At 36.7% G+C, this 22,876-nt stretch overlaps 1 protein-coding gene across 1 annotated transcript; it reads right to left on the bottom strand.

Annotated features, from left to right (window-relative positions):
- Positions 1–62: 62 nt before the first annotated feature.
- pgm5 (phosphoglucomutase 5) lies at positions 63–22,595 on the bottom strand. The gene is made up of 11 exons (XM_039679877.2): positions 21,908–22,595; positions 19,403–19,565; positions 18,039–18,185; positions 17,807–17,932; positions 17,531–17,721; positions 16,642–16,796; positions 9,946–10,061; positions 7,089–7,224; positions 6,527–6,710; positions 2,951–3,088; positions 63–1,559 (listed from the first exon to the last, which is right to left on the bottom strand). The coding sequence occupies exons 1-11, from the start codon at positions 22,163–22,165 to the stop codon at positions 1,470–1,472; spliced, it is 1,704 nt and encodes a 567-aa protein (XP_039535811.2). The 5' UTR covers positions 22,166–22,595; the 3' UTR covers positions 63–1,469.
- Positions 22,596–22,876: the final 281 nt, after the last annotated feature.

Consider the following 22,876-nt stretch of genomic DNA (forward strand, 5'->3'; position numbering starts at 1 on the left):
AGATGGACAGCAATAACATGTGAGTTTTTGACCTCACTGATTGAATGACAATAACAAGAAGCCATGACACACAAAAGATAAAGTTTATTTATGCACATTTTAGGATACAAAATTAATTACAGCTAATGACATTTACTTTTTTCTATCCTCCATCAAAATAGCATTTAAAAGGGAGCATTTGTTTTCACCTTGGAGTCATTTGTAAAGAATTTTAAGGGACTTGCACTTTTAGGATCAACAGATTTTTTTTTTTAAATCCTCACAAATATCTTAAACACTGATTAATGTTCTGGCTCAAAAAAAAAAATATTTTAAATGTTATGTTATGTTATACAATAATAATAATAAACTAAGAGGCATGTTTCTCATCACACAATGGAATGCACATAATCCATCTGACACTAGACACAAACAACTGATTCATGCAGGATTTTAAAAATTGAAAGCTCAACAAAATAACTAATTTGAGCGGACTAATTCATAGCCAAACATTCCTTTAAAACATTTCATACTTTGATTCACGCCACAAATTTAATCTGGTGGACATTTCAGAAAGTGGTCAGAAAATTGTAAATCAAAGTGTTAGCGATTACAAGATTGAACGTAAAATGATAGCACAACCATTCTTCAAGACAATCTTTATGATAATTATTTTAGTGGTTCATTGTTGGACATCAGGGGCCTCATTTATAAAAACGTTATAAAAATGATCTTGTGGTATTTGGAAATCCAAGCAATTCTTGCAGTTGACCATTCTCAAGTAAAGGATTTGGACGGTGACTGTTGCGAATAACATTAATTAGGGAGCGTTTTCTAGATTTTTCTTGATTTCACGTGGAAGATAAGCGTACGCACGTTCTCTGAATCACACTTATACTCACATTTCAGAAATGAACTTGATCAAATGTAACATTTTATAAATGAGGCACCAGCTCTAGCTGTTGCACAGTTTATATTGTTGTGTTTCCACAGAAATAAGTAAATACCGAACAGCGTTGCTCCCTCGTTTCATTGATTGCATTGAATAGACCTACTTTTCTTTGTAACAGCTACATTGTAAACAAAAGCATACAGGAAAACAGGTTTTAAGTTTTAGACCCCATGCAGCTGATTCAAAACACAAAGTAGTCTATATATGTTCTGTTTCTAACCTCATTCTTGTTGAATTAAAAACAGTCAAGGAGTCTGCGTGAGCATGAAGAAAATGCTTTGCTCCCCCTTTTTTTTTTTTGTAGTGGTTAACATGAGTTTAAATGTGCAAAAGAAGAGAAAACCTCACAGGGGCCCTTGTAAAGACAATTGAGAGAGGAGAAAGAAAAAGGTGAGAAATGGTAAAAGAGCAGCAAAATGAAGAGTTGGCACATTCATTGTTGTGTTTAGGGTAAAAGGCACAAAAGAAGACGGATCAGACGTGAGTGAGGAAAGTGAATTTGGCCCCTGGTGTGTGTGTGTGTGCTGCTGGATTGGTCTCAGGTGATCACACTGGGGCCTCTGCTTCCAGTTCGTTCGTGGATGTTGGTGATTTTTAGAGCAATGGCAATGAGAGGACCCAGCACAACCTACAAAGGTCAAAGGAAGGGCTTGTTAACAGACTGCCAGCACCAAGAGTGGCTGCATTAAACTGCATTAAAGGGATCGTTCAACCAAAAGAAAATTGTCATCATTTACTCACCATCAAGTTGTTCCACACCTGTATGAGTTTCTTTCTTTTGCCGAACACAAAAGACTTCCATTGACTTCCATAGTATTTATTTCCTAAGTTCAATGGGTGCCTTAAATTTTCTGGTTACCAGCATTCTTTAAAATATCTTCTTTTGTGTTCAACAAAAGAAAGAAACTCATACAGGTGTGGAACAACTTGAGGGTGAGTAAGTAATGACAAAAATACTATTTTCTTCTTAATAAAAGCAAAAAATGGCAGAGTGACCTTAAATGAACATTAAAATACACTGTTTCAATAGAAAAACGTATTCTCTGTGAAGTTACAATCAATTTTACAACTTCACTGTGAAAAAATGTTTTTACTTAAAAAAGTAAGTAACCTGGTTGCCTTAAAATTTTAAGTTGGTTTGAACTGGAAAAAGTGAGTTAATACAATGAAGGAGATTATTTTAATCATCAGAAACTCAAAATAATAAGTTATCTCAACTAAATAAATTATTTAAGTTGATTTGACAAAAGAAAAAATGTTGTGATAACACATTTTGAAAATATTTTTTTACAGTCTCCCATGACAACATAACACCTCAAACCCTAAAACTACTGTACAGCTCAAACAATACACAAGTTTTAACAAAATAATACGTAAGTACTTTTATAAAAGTATAAGCTTCACGTTTATGCTTTTAAAACATATACAATTTGGCCTGTGTAAGTGCATTACTGTACACTGTAAAAAAATATTGTTGGTTTTTATCTTAAAAAGTAAGTAACCTTGGTTGCCTTAAAATATTAAGTTGATTGAACTGGAAAAAGGTGAGTTAATACAATGACGGAGATTCATTTAATCACCAGAAACTCAAAATATTATGTTATCTGAACTACGTAAATGATCTAAGTTGATTTGACAAAAGAAAAATGTTGTGATTGCAAATCATGAAACTATTTTTTTACAGAAATGTTTCTTTAAAGTGCCCTATTTTGCTATTTTAAAGGTTCCTAATTTTGTTTGGTAGGTAAACTACAAGTGTATGTGCATTCAATGTAAAAAAACAAAACAAAAAAAAACTTTAATATTCTCCTAAAAAACATAGTAGCATCACATCTTTTCTCACAGTGTCTGAAACAGTTCGATAATAAGCCCCTTTTCCTCTGTCGGGCCAAACTGTTCTCTTTGCTTAACCGTTCCATATATGGATTCGATCTCTCTAAACCCTCCTTTCTGACAGCCAACTCTGCTCTGCCTCTGGTCAAACGATGATAATAAATTAGGAATAATAAATTCATTCACCTGGGTCTCTCTGCTGTGTCTCTCTGGGTCTCTCTCGTAGCTTTCAGCGTAGATGCGGATGGTGGCCCCTGTTCCGGCCCCAGAACCACTGAGCCGGAAGATGATTCGGGACGAGTCTGTGAAGATGATCCTTAGGCCCTGCAGGACAAGTGCAGATATAGAAATGCAGCTCATTTTAGTGCTGATTAATCATAAAGTACCTACAACCTTCAGTTACCAGCCAGAATGATTAACTGGTAGTGCCGGGTGTCAGGCATTATTAAGTGATTCATTACTGTAATTTAAGTACTTTTCCCTTGAAAAGTAAAGGTGTTACTCTTACAGTAATTTTGTCTTGTGATGTACGTAACTGCATTAAATACTGTATAGAAAGTATATTAGTAATAAGTAATGCAGTACATTTGAGAGAGTAGTTACAACAGTAATCTAATTACACTGTTGAAGATTTCATTAATAACTAGTAATTCATTACTTTTTTAGAGTGACTTACCCAACACTGACAATTACACTATACCACAATGCCATTTCGAAAAGCATTGTGAAGCACAAACAAAACTGTATGTGATAATGTCAAACATTCAACATGAAACATTCACATTTCTCGGCAGCTCAATGTAATTGAAAGTATAAGCTCTACTATTTGGATTCCCCAAACAGCAACACTTGTAGTTCATAATAATGTCCACTAGATGACAGGGAAAACTATTTTTTTCCGAGCCAGATCCAATTGGACAACTACTCAGCAGTGGAGGAGTGACATGTAACAATACTGTAACTAAAACATAAAATAAAAATGAACAGTAACTACACAGAGACAGCAAGTGAGATGAAGAGTAAATGAGAAGTTTAGTTCTTATTAGGTGAAAAGTAAAAACACTATTTTACTGAAAATAATCTGCCATTTGAAAGCAGTAAGCAACCAAATTAGAAAGATGCGACAGATATGCAATCAGCCTAATAAAAGGCAGACAGACAGACAGACAGACAGACAGACAGACAGACAGACAGACAGACAGACAGACAGACAGACAGACAGACAGACAGATAGATAGATAGATAGATAGATAGATAGATAGATAGATAGATAGATAGATAGATAGATAGATAGATAGATAGATAGATAGATAGATAGATAGATAGATAGATAGATAGATAGATAGATAGATAGATAGATAAACCACTGTTATAGATGTAATATCTATGTTGGTGTGTGTATCTGTGTATGTCATGGTCTCCGACAGCTGGGTTTCTCTTCGGTGGCCCCCCACAGACCAGGAGAGAAGAGGACCGGGACAGCTGACACAATCCGGCACTGGGAGGAATGTCTGTTGTAATAATACACACTCAGCTGTAGAGACGCCGGGCGGATGACTGAAGTGACTGTGTCGCCTCGGTCAACGGGAGACCACTGAATGAACGACAGGCCCTGACCCCATGTAACCAGTGTGATTCATGAGGTTAGATCAGATGTGTTCAATTCACATTTGGTCAAAAACACAGTAATATTGTGACACATTATTCGGATAACTGTATTCTCTGAATATATTTTAAAATGTGATTTATTCCAGTGATGGCAAAACTGAATTTTCAGCATCATTACTCCAGTCTTCAGTGTCACATGATCATTCAGAAATCATTCTAATATGCAGATTTGCAAGGATATAAATGAGATGAGAAGTGGATGAGGTGTCGAAAGGCAAAGTTATGAATGCTAATGTCAAGAGGTCAAGGTTTGGCATCCCTGCTAGTAGATGCTGTAACTACATCCTTTTTGTGATTGGAGAGGTTACTTTGGAGAGGGAGAAGGTGGTTTCCACACATTCCAGGTCAGAACAGTGTGAGTCAGCTGGGTAAACTTCAAACACAAGGCTACGCAAGTATTTACACGTGTGTGTGACACAGACCACTCAAGGGCTCCGCATCTTAGTACAGCAAATCCAGGCCAGATAAAGATAAAGCATCTCTCGAAACATCCTTCTCCTGTTACTATCAAGCACATGTGCGCCTCCGTGTGCTTTAGCACATCCTCCAAAAAAGGAGTGAGAAAGAGAGAGCAGCTGAATGAAAATTTGAACAGTCTCGGCACGTATTGTTCAACCAGGCCGCGTACACCGTAAACACATAAGCAGCTAAGTGTGAATGTGGATGCCCAAACAAGGAATCCCACTTGAGCCCACGTTCATTGGGTGGTCGGTGCGCGTGCCGCACTAAATAGCATATAATTGCTGAACATAAAACCTTAATGCTCAACAACCCCCTGGCAGCTCTTTATACAAGCGACTAAGCTGCAAAATCTCAGACATTTCCCCATTATCTCAGATGAATAAGGCGCACTATGGGACCGATCCGCACATTTGGTTTTATTATGGATGACTTCGAATTAATTAAACACAGATGTTGCAAAGATTCGTTTACTTTTGTTCAGTCAGTTAAAAGCACGATCGTGTTTGCAGTTTGGATCTCATCACTGTAATACATTTTATCTTATTTTTTTCATTTAGATGAACTTTGCTATTATCAAATAATCATTTAAAATAAATGTAATAACACTGTTAAATGTAAATCTCAAAATGAACATTCATTTCTCATACTGTGCATTATGAAAATTGTGATGTGTCAGTTCACTTAGTTGCAACATTTAAACCATAGATTTGTGTGCGTGTGTGCGCACGTGTGTGTACATGTTTTTCTATCCCGGTGGGGACTTAAACCTGAATGCACACATACTCATGGGGACTCGTGTCACTGTGGGAACCTAAATTGAGGTCCCCATGGGTAAACATTCTTATAAATCATACAGATTTTTTTTTTTATTTTTTTTTGAAAATGTAAAAATGCAGAATGTTTCCTGTGATGGGTAGGTTTAGGGGTAGGGGCAATGTAAGGGGATAATATATATGTAAATATATAAGTTTGTATAGTATAAAAACATTACATCTATGGAGAGTCCTGTGTGTCCGTGTGTATGTGTGTGTGTGTTTCAAAAGTTTGGGGTTGGTAATTTTTTTTTTTTTATAATACTTATTACTTACTGTATTATCAAAATGGACAGTAAAGACATTTGTAGAGTTACAAAGATTTCTATTTTACATGAATGTTGTTCTTTTGAACTTTCCATCCATCAAAAAAACCTGTAAAAATTATTGCGGTTTCCACAAAATATTCAGAAGCACAACTGTTTTCAACATTGATAATAATAATTAAAAAAAATTCTTGAGCACCAAATCAGCATTTTAGAATGATTTCTGAAGGATCATGTGACACTGAAGACTTCATCAGGAATAAATTACATTTAAAATATATTAAAATATAAAACAATTATTTTTCCATTGTAATAATATTCCACAACATTACTGTTTTTACTGTACAGTATTTGCATCAAATAAATGGTGAGCATGAGACGTCTTTCTCAGTGAGAATGCACTGTAAACCTATTTAGCAACACAGTATTTTGCTAAATAACCAACAAAATAAAGACGTCTCCCATGTGCATGTGTATGTAAATAAAGCTCAAAGTTTAGTGTCACTATAACTTGATAGGACATCTCTCATGTTATCTCAAGGTGTTGAACTGACCTGTTTTCTTGACACACTGCCGTCCACTGGGTCGATGTACTCAAAATTATCAGCCTTCTCCACACTGTAGATGTTATTGCCCACAGAAAACTTCTGAGTGGTAAAAGCTTTATCAGTGATAACAGCCTCCAAATCTCTCATGAGGTAATACGCTGCCCTGCTGTCCACTCCTTCATAGTCAAACCTGGCAGATATAAAGAAATAAATCCAACAAACACTATAGTTAGTACATCAATGTAAAAGAAAGATGTAACCTAATAATACCTACTACAGTAATAAATATTTTCATGACAATTTGGAGAGGATTTTCACATGATATCTACAAGTAGCTAAATATGGTGAATGTGGGAAACATGTATGGGAAAGGGAAAAACAATCCAGGAACACAATAAAGAGATACTGCCTACTCAGTCTCAAAGGAAAAGCCATTGAGCCGGTGGGTTCTGTGTGTAAACACAAAGAAATATCCTGAAATGTCCCGAGAGACTTGGAGATTGATGTTAGAAATGAAGCTTGGGAAAGAACTGTCGCTTGGGAAGATGCTTATTTGGGTTCAGCTCACCTGCAGAAGTAGTTGCGTCCCATTTTGGCCCAGTGATCTCTCACTATTTCCTCCACCCCCTGGTTACGCACTGCCATTATGGACAACCATACCAGAACTGACCACAGGCCGTCTTTATCTCGGATGTGGTCTGAACCTGAAAGAGACAGATAGAGAGATACATATTTTCATCTACACTACCGTTCAAAAGTTTGGGGTCTGTAAGATTTTTTAAAGTCTCTTATGCTCACCAAGGCTGCAAAGGTGCTATATGTATTTTTTAGCGGCCTCTATTGGTGATGTTTCAGATTGCAACCAATTTTTACAAGAGCGCTCGTACTCTTGTGCGTGCTTGAACACGGCCACACTGAGACTTTCAACACACCGGAGAAAGCATCACACAACATGCTGGAAACTCATGTAAACTCCCACTGCAACAATACAATAATAGGCTACTTTTATCAGCTGACGTTGAACTAATGCTCCATGCTCATACCATGATCACGTTACATTTGTGGTGTTATCTAGCATTAGGTATTTCACTAACTATTCGTCTATCTTTCACAATCAGCAATGTCCACATAGGTGAATGTATTATATGATAAGGAAAACAGAATTCCTGTCCACTCAAATAGTCACTTATTTAAGGACATAGGCGGTGATTCCATTATAATGGTCAACTCTTCATCTGCTTGGCATCTTTTCTTTGATCTGGTTTATTTCATGTAATCATGTGTCAGAAGAATTGTATCCGACAGCTGTTCTCTGTGCGTGACTAATGCTGAAGTACTAAAAAATGCTCAGGCCTACCGCATATCACATCAACAGCCAAAGACGTTTGTAAGCTAATGTAACATTTTTGTATAATTAGTTTTGACCCTTCAAATCAATAAAACACAATAAAGTTCATTTCGAAAAGCAGATTTCAACATCTATCAGCTTGTCCGACTATTATCTGTTAACTTTCCCTCAGCTCACAAAACAATAAGCTAGACGCAGAAACGACCTGGTTCACAGCCAGAAGGGAAACTAGCTTAATGCCAATATTCCATAAACACTCTCAATTTGTACCAGATATCTGCCTCACCATATAATGATGCATGTCTAGCATAGTAGAGAGTGATTAGTGAGAATTCAACTGACAAGTGACCCATGACAGCACTACAATCCCGCCGCAAAGTCAGAACATGGTGAATAATGAGCGGGCTGCTCTTTTGACACCTACAGACAATGCCTCGTGTCTCACTCAAGGTCTTCGTGACGGTGTAAAACCCCAGAGGCTTTAAAGATTGACCCAGCCACCCCCAGGGCCAAGCGTCTGTCTGCCCAGCAACATCATTCATGTCGCCAGTTGCTTATTCCACATTCAGCTGCCAACCAAAACACAACCATTCAATAGCAGACAGGCCTCACCTTCAAATATTCACAGAATTGCTACAACTATAGGCAGTTTTGCCAAGTGGAATTAAAAAGGTAACTAAATAATAACAATTTTTTTTTTGTTTTTTTAAAAACTGTGAGACATAAAACGGGGTTTAAAAGTATCTGAGGGTGAGTAAATGGGTGAACTATCGCTTAATTGTGCATATACAGTACATACTGTCTGTCACTGAAATGTTTGCTATTTTCTGAACCAACAAATGTAATTTCCACAAAAAATTATTTGATTACATTCTGGGGTGGAAATTATCATTTTGGACCTTTGTTTCATATGACCAAAAAATAAATAAATATATAATAATAAAAAATTATATATATATATATATATATATATATATATATAAAACACCAATAATATATTAATTTTCACATTTAAATATACTGAAAACATGATTCTGAAAAAAGCAAAATCTATAAACAAAAGCAATTAGAAAAGAAGCAAAAATGGTTGAATTATCATTGTGTTAAAATAAAAAATAAAAACTATGGCAAATTTTCATGTTTTTAGACAAATACAAGAAAAAGAAAAATAAGAAAAATTAAGAAAAATACAATCTATAGATAAGTCATTTAAACACCATTTAGATGCATTGTAAAAAGAATTAAAAAAAATAAGCAAAGATAAATGCATGTTAAAACATTTCCAAATGCAGTTTCAATGTCACATTTACATAAGAAAAAGGGGTAAAAAGTTAGTTGCTATTAGTTAGCTGTTTATGTATTTATTTTTTGTTACTTTTAATAAAAATCAAACCCACGTGACATGAAAAAAGTGCCTGTCATTGAAGTAACACCTTTATAAAGCAGCAACACGTCTGCTTGTTCAAGCGCTGTGTGCCGTGTAATATGACATGAGAGGACTAGAGAACTAAAACCACTACAATCCGGTAAAACCCTTTTTCTTCCACTCCTTTACCTCCTTCTTCTGTTCCCCCCACCCTGTGTGCTTTTGTGAGAAAAACAGAGGAGGAGTTGTTTGCTTTTGCCAGCAGAGACTACTCTCACTTTCTCACTGTTTCAGATGATTCACCAGCCTGTCTTCCTTTTATAGCAGAACACTGATAAAGATCTACATTTTGGATGTGGTCAAAATGTCAGAAAGCAAAAAGCTACCTCCAAAAATGTCAATAACATAAATTATTTTTTAAACATGCTTTCTTTTGTGTTTCACAGGGTCAAATATGGACAAACCCAAATTTGGGTTAAAAAATGTAATTAAAAAATGTAGAGTTGAAAGTGAAAGTTGAAGTTGGGTCACAATTTTAAATGACATTTTTTACCCCAACATTTGGGTTTGTCCATAATATTTTACCCAATTCTCGATTAAAACAACCCAGCATTGTTTAGAGTGTAAGAAGTAGGCTAAATAATGACGAAACATTCATGATGAGTTTCAACTCTAAAAGCTGTGAAGTGCATTGACTCTGATGGCACCCACCTGTTCCAAAGCTCTCCTCTCCACAGAACGAACACCTCCCAGAATCCATTAGGTTTCCAAAGAATCTCCAGCCTGTGGGAGTTTCATAGAGCGCCACCTTCATAGCCTTAGCAACCCTGCAAACAAACAGGAAGCATAAGTAGTCCAGTGAAATTATTTGGACAAGATCAAATCTAAAAGAAGGACTGTATCTCACTGGCTTATTTCTTTTATCAAAGTATCTTAAAAATGTTGCAATTACTATACTGCAATGTAAAGGCCGCCTGTACACACCAAGAGCGGGAACTATAAAGATAAGTATAACGATATATATATTAGCGTCCACACCACCACAAATTCACTGGTAGTACATTTAGTATCTGTCCTTTGGAGTGATTCATTAATCAAACTGCATATTTCGTCTTCTAAATTCAGTGTCTTTATAAGGCAAAAGCAGAACGAAACCATGCTGACATTTTGGCTGACATTTATTTTGAGATTCAGCCATGTGCCTGGAGGAGCAAACAGCACTTTAATCATTGGTGTGTAGTCTACACCTGTTTAACTTGCTTATACCGTTAAACTCCTGCGAGCTGTCACAGAAACTGAAAATATAGGCCAACATTTGAACAAATATTGTCATACTACATTATTGTTAAGTTTTCTATTTGGGAACTGTAATCTATGAAAAAAACTATGAAAATGAAATAGATGGAGAAAACACGAGGAGGAACGCAATTACAAGTCTCCTTCTCTGTTTGTTGATCTTGGATAATGGCTAGAGTCATAACTATTTTCAGACACTGCAATCTGGCATTATGGGTAATGAGTTGCTGAGATCCCATCAGATGAAGGGACAGATGACAGGGAACTGATGTAAATGAGGAGGGCTAGGATGCAGCTGTTTACTCATGGGTGGAATTACTAAATATGGGAAAACAAATATTATTGACTCAAGGGACATGGAGTAGAATGGAAAGCCTGGCACATGGACAGCAAACTGGAATCTTTGACCTGTTGACTTGTTTTCCATGATTTACTCTCCTATTTGTGGCCAACACAAGCAGCGCTATCTCTAACTTTGCATCGGAAATATTTTGCATGCATATGTGTTCATGAGGGTGTGACTGGATTTTTACCAATTCTGTCTTTAAAAGAATGAAAAAAGGGAAAATAACATGCTCAGCTGAGTTTTTAAATCAGCAGCTGTTCATAACCTCAATCTGGCAATAAAACTAAATTATCAACTAGCATAATGTTAGCATGAGTGGACTGGCAGTCTAATTAAAGAGTAACCAAACCCTAAACCAAATTTTTTTTAGTTAATGATCTGTAAGAATGGATCTTTATTAATACCAGTCATTGATTTGAGTAACTTTTTGACGTTTGTGTATAAAGTGTTTTATTTCTACAATATATGGTGTAAAAAAGTCTTAGTGCTGCCCTCTTCAGGTTGAACGGTGGCTACTGCAGTTGAATTTTCCTATTGGATGTTAGCGGTTCTTCGTGAATTGTGACGTACGCACATTTCAGCTGACCATCATTCATATAATTTTATATCAATTATGTCATTTTTCTAGCCTGGGAAAACCCAGACAACTTCTGGCAAATTTAGATTTGCTTTGAAAGTTAGTCTGGCAAAGAGCTCATTCAAGCCCATTTCCAATCCGTCGAAATCGCGGCACCAATCAGAAACGTTGGGGCGGGCTTTACACGATGACGACAGCGCTGGCATTTTGAAGCAGATTTTGTAGCCTACATTACAAATATGGCCGCCGCCGTGGAACATCATTCGTTCTAATCAGCTATCGCGTCTGCTTTTAAGCGATTTGAACGTTTACTTTTTGTTGAAAAGCGAGCAAACAACAACACTCGTAGATGTTTCTCCGCCGGCGGCCGCTCTGCATACGTCATCTTCATTGCTCTGGTTGGTTTTAGGTCTACCCGCGACGTCCGTTGGTGATGCCCCTCTGGAAATGATTTGTCTATGACGCTTTGCCAGACCATAACTACCATTACTACCCCGACTAGTGTTTTGTTCCTAAATGAATCAGTGCTATTGAACAAATCGGTTAAGTGAATAATTCAGTGGCTTATAAAGAGAGTCGCTCATTTCATTCCGGAATAAATCAGTGTTGTTGAATGAATCGTTTCAGTGAATTATTCAAATATTCATTCATAAAGAGAGTTGCTTGCTAATTTTGTTCCTGCACTCTAAATAATGCCGGCTTGTTTCAACCCACATTTGGGTCAAACATGGACAAACCCAAATGTTGGGTTAAAAATGTAATTTAAAAATGTTAACCCAACTTCAACTTTCACTTTCAAATGTACATTTTTTAATTACATTTTTTACCCAACATTTGGGTTGGTCCATATTTGACCCAAATTTGGGTCCAAACAACCCAGCATTGTTTAGAGTGTGAATGCATCAAAGCTGTTGAACAAATTCAGTGAATTACTCAATGACTCACTCTTAAAAACAGTCCCTTTTCACCACCTACTAATTTAACGATAACAATCGCCTGCAGAAAGATTCACTTCAAATCCCCACCACTAATGCACAGACTGACAGCTTGGGAAGTGGAGTGATAGAAACAGTGAAAAGTCCCAGGATGTTATATACAGATGTATTTATATCATTAAATGGCTTTAAAATATGGTTACAGCAAACACACTGGACTGCAGATACAATTTGACTGTATTTTCTCATGTGTAATTTCCCCAGATTTCAGCAGTTCATCCTCAGTGTATGGTCACATTGACAGCACACATTCTTTCTTCCCCTTCCCACGTGTAGGGAACACGGCAGATGTTTCCTTTCCATCCTTCCATCCTTAAACACAGTCATATGTGCACATATAAAGAGCTGCAATCACACACCAGACCTACAGCGCACACATGCTCCAGTAGATTATCTCCACTGCCACTTAACAAACACACACTCCTGTGAGGTCCATAGTATAAACACAGCCACAGCCTAGAGCTCACTTGTCGCCTAAAAAGGTTTACAGCAGCAAAGATGCTTTGCTCCAACAACTCGCACCCCAGGGGGACATGCATGCCTAAGTTCAGATTAGTTGGACAGAATGATACAGATTCAGTTACTCTCCAGATCACCAGATCCAGCACTACAAAATCTAACTTTTAAGGACTCACAAAATAAAAATGTCTTGATTATTGTTGGTTTCAACAGCTAACTAACTAAGGTCAGTTCATTTTCTGAGCTGTCTCTCTTTTGTGGTGTTGTGAATTAAAATGATTGGTGTGAACATCTAAAAAGTATGTTTATCTTGTTGACAGTTGTCAATGATGATGAGATGAACATACAAATCAGTTGCCTAATAAAACAGGGCTCAACTGAACTTTGCATATTTTTGCCATTTCTAGTTGTCATAAAAATAAAATAATTAAAATCTATTACTTATAATCAAATATAATACAAATATATGTGTTTTCAATTCAATTTCTAATTTCTAAATGTATAATTTATATATTCATTATTTATAATCATTTGTATACTGACTTGCCATGTATGTGAAGGCATACATGGCAAAACATTACTGATTGGTTTGTAATTTTTCAATGATTGTTACACTCTCAGAAAAAAAGTTACAAAAGCTGTCACTGGGGCTGTACCTTTTCAAAAGGTACACTTTTGTACCCAAAGGCTGCATATTGGTACCTTAGTGGTACATATTAGCACCTAAAATATACATATTAACACCTAAAATGTACATATTAGCTCTTGAAATGTACATATTAACTCTAAAAATGTACATATTGGCACCTAAAATGCACATATTAACACCTAAAATGTACTTATTAGCACCTAAAATGTACATAACACCCAAATGTACATATTAACACCTAAAATGTACATATTAACACCTAAAATGTACATATTATCACCAAAAATGTACATATTAACACCTAAAATGTACATATTAGCGCCTAAAATGTACATATTAGCACCTAAAATGGACAACAGTTTATCTTTTGAAAAGGTACAGACCCAGTGACAGCTTTTGTACCTTTTTTCTGAGAGTGTACATGTCACATTTCTACAATGGCATCGCAACTGAAAACATTTTTTTTCCCCGTGATGCTACATCCATAAATTTAGATCTCGGTATACAGGCGAAAATTATTTTTATTGAGCCAAAAAGTCAGAGACTACTCCATTATTGGTCAGAATGTTTTTGCCAAACAAATTTACAGATCATCCATCCATCCATCAATTATCCACCACTTATCTGGGACCGCATCAAACTTGACCTTTAGTATGCAGCAAAAAAAAAAAAAAAAAAAAAAAAACCGATTACATATGCCATGTGATCAAATGGAAGTGAATGTAACATGAAGTGACCACACCTTTAGCCTGGAAGGCAACCGCTCAAATTTGGAGGGTGACTTCAATCTAAGAGAGAATAGAACTGTCTCTAGGCTGGGAGCACCCATTCTTACTTAACTATCATTTACAGAATGGAAAATATGACACTCTGCTTAGCTATATGGCTATAATTTATAAGCTAATCTGCAAGCCAAATGTAGACTCAACTTCTCTTTCTTTATCTTAGCCACACCAGTAGTTAAAGTCTCATTTACAGTGTGTTACTAACACTGAATCAACCTTGCAAAGCCTCCAGGAAGTGAATAATGAGTCACAGAACAAAAACAATATTGATGGGAGGAAATCACACTTAATTCTGGTGTTATGACACAATAAGCAATTTCTGGCTGTTTTTAATGACTGATTGGGTAGCACTAAATAACCTCACTTCCTATTTGACTGCCAGCATTACATGGATAGTTCACCCAGAAATGAAAATATGTCATCATTTACTCATCCTTATGTCATTCCAAACCTGCATGTCTTTCTTACTTTTGTAAAACACAGTAGAATATATTTAGAAAAATGTTGTTAATAAACCATTAAGGTTACCATTGAATTCCATCGTATGGACAAAATAAAAAACACTGACACATTTCTTAAAATATATATTTGAGTTTCAAAGAAGAAAGAAAGTCTGGAACGACATGAGGGTGAGTATAAATGATGACAGAATTTTAATTTTTGAGCGAACCATACATTTAATAAGGCCATTTCATTTCAATCAGATTCACGTTTTTGCAGAAAGTTGCAAACTTATCTCATAGAAGAGAAGTGGACCAGTAAATACGGTTTAGGTTTGTCAGTTTTTCAGTTTTTTGTTATTTTTAAAACACATTTGAAAGCTGAAGTGTGTTTGTTAAATGTCAAAAAGAACAGAAAAAAATAAGAATTGTATTCAGGCAGGTTTTCTGAACACTCCCTGATCCCCATTGGTCAGCAAAACAGATAACTCCGCCCCCAACTGACACAATTGATGGAGCTGTTGCTGTATCAGATTGGGACATTTTTTGCACCACATACTCTCAGAAAAAAAGGTACAAAAGCTGTCACTGGGACTGTACCTTTTTAAAAGGTACACTTTTGTACCCAAAGGCTGCATATTGGTACCTTTGTGGTACATATTAGCACCTAAAATGTACATATTAGCGCCTGAAATGTACATATTAGCACCCAAATTAACATATTAGCTCATGAAATGGACATATTAGCACCTAAAATGGACATATTACCACCTGACATGTACATATTAGCTCATGAAATGGACATAGCACCTAAAATGTACATATTAGCACCTAAAATGGACATATTAACACTTAAAATGTACATATTAATACCTAAAATGTACATATTACCACCTAAAATGTTCATATTAGGGCCTAAAATGTACATATTAGCACCTGCAATGTACTTATTAGCATCTAAAATGGACAAAAGTTTACTTTTTAAAAAGGTACAGCCCCAGTGACAGCTTTTGTACCTTTTTTTCTGAGAGTGCAGAGCCACAAAATAAGCTACAAATGTAGGAATAGGATGGAACAATTTTATTAAAAGCCTTTACATTTAAATAATATCATTTAAATGCATGAAATTGCTATTAATTTCTCATATAGCACAAGATCCTGTCTCGAAGCAGATAGGTCTTTAGCATGATTATTTTTAGTCTGCAGGAGCGCAGGGTTGAGCTAACAATGTTATTCTTAGGGAGTGAGTCTCCACACTGTAACCTCTGGCCCCATCACTAATGCTTTTACCATTTAGTGTCTTGCACAAGAAGAGTAACTGAGATAGTGGAAAGATCCTGATGGATGATTTCCTCCCTGATCATCAGCTTATCAATTATTTTGAGAGTTGACTGGCTTTTCTTTAAACAGCTCTGAACTCCTGCAGTATATTAAGGGATAATGTCACTGTCTCTCAATTTGACAAACGTGAAAGTCTAGAAAAGAAATGGAAGCAAGACGTGTGAAAATTACTTTAAAACTAAGTAGAACCAACCAGTTTCACTGAATACAAGTGCAAGCAAATCGGTTTATAATTCAAATTTAAGTACATAATTGATATTCAAGATTCCGCATTATAGTATTGATGAATTTTTTAAGGTTTAGTAGTACATTCCTATCAGACAGAGTGGTTTGAGCAACTTTTGGTGCTGACTTGTTTTAATTTCAATAGTCTGCAGCATAATGGCATTTCAGGAGTATCATATGAGAGCATGTTACAGGAGTCCGACTTCTATCAGCAACATTTAACATCTACATTTCTGTGAATGTGCTTTTTGATAAAAACTGGTTTATTTTTCACAATTAACAAGGTTTTCTTACCTGTCGATGGCTGTGCTTGTTGGCATACTGCGGGCAAAACCTCTGATTCCTCTCTGACTGAAGTAAGGGATGCAGGAGAGGTTTGCTGCCATCACTGCCAGTGAATCTGACGGGCTCACAAAGAACCCATCTTGACCCATAATCATGTAACGATCCTGTACATAAGACAACATTATACAACAGTTAGCCCAACAGTTAGTAGTGTAACTCGACCAAGAATGGTGACACAAAATAAAACGTTGCGCTTTTCTAAGTGTGTAAAGTGGATAACTTCGTGGGAGCACTTCGACTCGCGCATTTCTATGGACTTGGCACAGTAATATCACTCCAGAGAGGGATTTTTCAGTGATGATATTACTATTTTACTGCACCGAGTCGAAGTGCTCCCAAGCACTTGCTGTATTCCGCCATTCATTATAGTTATCCACTTTACACGCTTAGAAAAGCGCAACGTTTAATTTTGTGTCACCATTCTTGGTGGAGTTACTCTACTCGTGTAACTGTATTTAAATAGAGAAAACTTCTCTGCTTCCCTGCTTGGCCCATATTGAATGAACTGGACTAGTTAAGTGCTATCAAAGTGTCTCATGCGCAATGGTAGAGAGAGGTTCGTATCAACTCGTCTTAGTTAAGGGTTTAATTTAAAAAAAAAACGGTGGCGTATCCTTTTAAATATAATAAAAAACAGAAAGATATTAGTAAAGAACTGCAATCAAAACAAGACCCTGAGAAAGATGCAGGAAATAGTCCAGCAATAATATTGTTCAACAGCCTTGATTCTTTTGATCTTTTCTTGATTATTATTCTTATGACGTTTTTACATATTTTTTCTGTTTGTGTAATTTGCAAGTGATTTGTGAATAATTGTCAGATGATAAGAGATAAGCACCCCATCTGCATCAAAAGCAGCCCCAAAGCCAAACTCTCCCCCCTTCATAGAGTCCACCAGAGACGCAGCGAAAGCAGGGTTAGGGTTTGGGTGTTGGCCTCCAAAGTCTTCCAGAGGGACGCAGTTAACAGCAGAATTAGCTGGAGCCCCGAGCTCATCACATAGGATTTTTCTGACATATGGTCCCATAACTGAAACAGACGACATGAAGATTGACTCCACAGTGCATACAGATCTGCTGCATATTGGTATTTGCAACTGTCCACAAGAGTTTACCTCCATTCATTGCATCTATTCGTATCTTCAGCTGGTTTTGACCTGTCAGCAAGCTCTTGATGGCACCAAAGTCAAAAATTCCCCGCAGCATGTTTAGATAGATCTCGACTGAATCCACAATCTCAACTGGAAAACAAGGAAAGAACATGTTTATGTTCAGTACATGTGTGTAAACTTGAAGTTTGTGATAAAAGTACATGAAAACACTCGAGTATAAGTTTATACCACTCACCTCTGAAGGGCTTGAACTTGTTCTCCAAGTCAAAGTCTTGACGGCCAAGGCGGGACAGGTCGATGTGGAGGTCAGGGCAGATGGCGTATTCCTCTAGTGTGCGGCTGACCTGATGGATCCTCTCCATCACTGTGTCTGGAGATGGCCCTGGGAACAAGAAACAGTGGCAGAATTCAACAAAACATCTATCTATCTATCTATCTATCTATCTATCTATCTATCTATCTATCTATCTATCTATCTATCTATCTATCTATCTATCTATCTATCTATCTCTCTAGGGTGCAAAATAAATGCTCTGAAGAAACTGCAAAAATGACATTGTTTACTTTAAGCCGTCACATGAATATTCCTTATAATACGTAATCCACCAAAATGAAAATATGCATCATAATGCAAGTTTCACAGAGAGATGGAATCTGACACATCTTCTTGAATATGATGCTGCTAACATACACTAACATTCAAAGGAGTGTGTATGACAGTAAACTCCTAGGTCCCCCTTCTGGTCCTAGGAAGCAGCTCATGCCTGTACTCCCTGTGAGAGCAAAACACATGCGTCACTATTGGAAGGACCCGCTAGATCTTACAGTAAGCTCTGCTTGGCGGGTCTGGAGTTTAAGGATATGGCAGCGTGTGGCAGAAGCTGAAAACATCCCAGTTCTTGCGTGGCCAGCATACTCAACGGACATGTCACCAATTGAGCATGTTTGGGATGTTCTGGATCGGCATATGCTACAGCGTGTTTCCAGGTCCTGCAGAAACTTCGCACAGCCATTGAAGAGGAGTGGGCCAACATTCCACAGGCCGCCGTAATCAACAACCTGATCAACTCTATGCTAAGCACTGCGTGAGGCAAATGGTGATCATTTTTTCTGCACACCAGAAAAAAAGGTACAAAAGGTACCGCCCCAGTGACAGCTTTTGTACCTTTTTTTCTGAGAGTATACTGTATTTTTGATTAATGCAGCCTTAAGAGACTTCTTAAAAAATCTTAAAAAAAATCTTAAAGACCCCAACTTTTGAACAGTAATATGCATGATAAAAAAAAAAAAAAAAAAATCTAATTATAATAATGATTTAAGTAAAAGCAAAAATAAACTAAGGTCAGCTATATATTAGGCCTATAGGTAAATTTAGGTTCATACATATTACAATACATGTCCATAGAATATATTTTTCTGTGTTTTCTGTAGTTGTTCATTACAGCTTAGAAAAAGGTAACGTTAAGCTGATGTCATGACATTATTGGCACAGCGATTCCCTTAGAGGCTGATATTATAATATTACATATTGAAAGTATCATTATTATTCTGAAGGTGCTCTTTTGCAGGGTGTTTCAATATGCTTTGTAATGTTCTCACCTCCATTAGCGACACTGAATTTGATCCCAAAATCTCCTCCTGGGCCTCCTGGACTGTGGCTTGCAGTGAGAATGATCCCACCACTGGCTTTTATCTTCCTGATGATGCAGGAGACTGCTGGGGTGGACAGGATCCCATTGTGTCCAATGACTAGACGTCCTATCTGAAATTGAAATTTTGGTTTAGTGGTGTCTGAGATTTATAAAAGTTTTTTTTTTTTTCATGCATTGAAAGTCAATGGTTGTTTTGGACTCTCACTATAAGAAAAATATTTATTTATATTTATATATATATGAAATATATTTTTTCTTTTTTCTTTTCTTTTGGGTTAACAGAAGAAAGAAATTCAAGTGTAAAAATGTTAAAGTGAGTATTTATACTTTAGATACTGGCCCTAAAATGTGCATATTAGTATCTTGGAGTAGTAATATATAGCTTTTATCAATCTGTTGTACATTTAAAAGTACATTTTTTTTGCATTTCCCGCCTGTAGATTATAAAAACATTGAGGAAAGATGATATGAATATGATTAAATGTAAAACTTTTTTTCAAACATTGAAAGTCCAATGTTGTTTTGGACTCCAATGACAAAAACAGTTTAAACTTTTTTTAAAAAATAACACAATTGTGTTTCACAAAAGAACGAACGTCATTCATTTTTGAAATGACAAATGTAAATGAGCGCTTTAGATCCTGAATAGCCTCTTTGCCTCCAGACCTTCACCAGGGGTCATCATAACATTATGTGATGGGCTTTAAACCTGCACCCTTTCGAGGCGCCAGTCACGGCTACTACTGCATACCAGATCAACAACTACATCTGTCTGGTAGCTCATTCCTGTGGGATTGACAAGCTGACTCAGTGACACAACTAAACAGACGTGTACAGGGTTCTTTACTCCAAATACAGGCTAACAGTACCTAAGCATTCAAAGCAGACCTGCATACAATCCTAGCTTCCATAAATTGCAACCTCACTTGTCACTTGTCAGTCGCTGTATATATTGACAGATACTGCTTGTTTCAGTCTTTCTAGCTCACAAGACAGCAGCCCAGACATCTCAGCAACTTTGTGACTCATTAAGCTTTACAAGATCAGCCACTTTCTATTAATAGTGAGGTATTTGGCATCTCTCACTCAAGCATTTATAATGATGACCAAGTGCACTGACCCTAGTCTTTTTTGTGTAATATGCTAATTAAATACCTGACTGATGCTTTGCTTATCCCGTTGCTTTTACATGCATCTCTTAGTTGAAGCTCAGTGAGTGTGAACTGTATTCCCAGCACACTTTGAACAGCTTATCCATATAAGGTGCTGCTTTTGGATACACAGTGTCTGTATATCATGTCTCTGAGAGCTACCAAGTTTGTATGGAAGAATGTCACTGATACAAAGAAAGAGACTAAAGGAGGGAGGAATTATGTGGATGTATTGTATAATATAAATGGAATAACAGTATTTAGAGCATCAACACAGTGAATTTAGGCTTAATGCTCCGACTGAACTAAACTTTACATCTTCATTAGAGATACAATAGAATATGCCATAAAGGTTGATGGCCAAAGTTGATGAAGCATCTTGGCTTGTGGCCATGTTCTGGGTTTCCCTGTAGTTGACATGAACATGAGGTCAAAACAAGGGAAACAGCGGCTCTCCAGGAAGAGTGTGCAGATGAGGGATGGCATAACAGATAAGACAGGATACATTTGGCCAGGCCAGGAAAGGGATTTAACTCCTTCTGAGCTTTCTTTCATATTCATTTAGTTGCTTTTCAGGGTTTTCCAACAAAACGTGCATCTCAGTTTGGGATACCAAAAGTCATCATAAAAGCAGACATACAACAAATCATGATTCTAACATTTTTCAAAAACACTTGAAATGATAATAATCAAATATAACAACGAGGATAATAATAATTATACCATTAATTTTGATTATATAAATCAGAGAATCTATAAATAAATAAGTGGCCTTTCATTAATCCATCTATAATGTTTATTAGGAAACAAATAAAAAATGCATTTTATTATATAGACGAGAAAATGTTTATCAATCAATTAATTAATTGGCTTTAATTAATCTAACTGATGTTACTTTTTGAGGATAAGTCAATACAAGTAAGACAACCTAAAACAATGCATTGCATTTTTATTACATAGACAGAACATCTGACATTCATAAGTAAATAAACAAATAATTAATTAATATGCTTTAATTAACTGATGTTTCCTTTTTGATGATATAGATCAGAAAACTTAAAAAAATAAACAATGCAATTTTATTATATAGCTAGACTAATCTAATTATATTTAAAAAATGAATAAACGCACTTTTAATTAAAATCTATCACGTTTATAATAACGAAAAATAATAAATAACTGATGCATTTTTAGACTAGAAATCTATCACAGACAAAAAATAAATATAATTGCAAAATGTTAAAATAGTGAAAAAGCATGCATGAGATTTTTATTCGACTAGTATAAACACCATCACTTACCCCGTTGGCAGCTGCCATTTGAACGATGACTTCAGATGCAGCCCGGCTGAAGTATCTTCCATCGCTGCCCACCACCATAGTGCATCCCTGACGGTCCCTCAAGTCGATGGAGGACAGCACACTTTGGATGTAATTTTGAAGATAGTTTTTTTTACTTTCGAAAACAGCAGTCTTCTTTCGCAGTCCATTTGTCCCTGGTCTCTGGTCGTCGAATGGGCTCGTTTGGATAGTCAAAATGGGTATAGGGTTAGTCTCCATGATCTTCTGCAAAGCTTTGGGCCCGTAAAAATGTAATGAGGTGTTAAACAATGTTCTAAATATCGTCAACGAGAAGCAACAGAAGACGTTCACGGAGGCTTCAGTGCGCTTCAGTCGGAGTGGATTATTTGAGACGCGTCCCGTGACGGTTCTTTGGAAAACTAGTGTACAGCAGCTGTCTTCTCATCGCACCGGGACAAACCGTGGTAGAGTGGCACAAAATACACAATAAATGGGTGAAAGGGCAAAGAAAGAGTCCAAGATAAGGTCTTACGCTCACCGACACTCTTCTCCCGAACTGTCACGCGCACGTTTGCTTGCCAAAAGGCAGGGGAGGGTACTAGAAGAAAACTCTATATAATGAGCTAACGCACTGGCCCAAAATAGCCCATGATGTGTGGGGGAGCAAATAGTGACAGTGTGCTGCTGTGTAACCGGACGCTTCTACTGTCCGTGGCGCAATGGATCCACAGGAAGCGCTCAAGATGGACAGCAGTTCTCACCTGACGCACTGGATCAAATGCAGAATGTCATAACATTCATAAAATGTAATATCATTAAACTCGAAGACTGAAAGGAATGAGAGAGAAATAAACTGACCAAAGTTTCTAATGCCAAAATAGAGATAAGGGAGCGGGGCTAGTTGGCACAAGGGCTGTTTCTCGGTAGGCCTAAATGTTTGAGTCAAAAGTCTAGTTATGTTTTCTATAG

This window comes from Pimephales promelas, chromosome 14 (genome assembly GCF_988280905.1).
Source record: "Pimephales promelas chromosome 14, fPimPro1.hap1.1, whole genome shotgun sequence".
Classification (NCBI taxonomy): Eukaryota; Metazoa; Chordata; class Actinopteri; order Cypriniformes; family Leuciscidae; genus Pimephales; species Pimephales promelas.

Bases quoted from the DNA above. Each gene is read 5' to 3' on its own strand.
- pgm5 (XM_039679877.2), bottom strand. From the start codon at position 22,165: ATGGAGACTAACCCTATACCCATTTTGACTATCCAAACGAGCCCATTC. The intron at 19,566-21,907 runs GTAAGTGATGGT...TTTCAATTTCAG, and splicing joins AAATGGCAGCTGCCAACGGG to ATAGGACGTCTAGTCATTGG. The intron at 17,722-17,806 runs GTAAACTCTTGT...CGTCTGTTTCAG, and splicing joins AATAGATGCAATGAATGGAG to TTATGGGACCATATGTCAGA.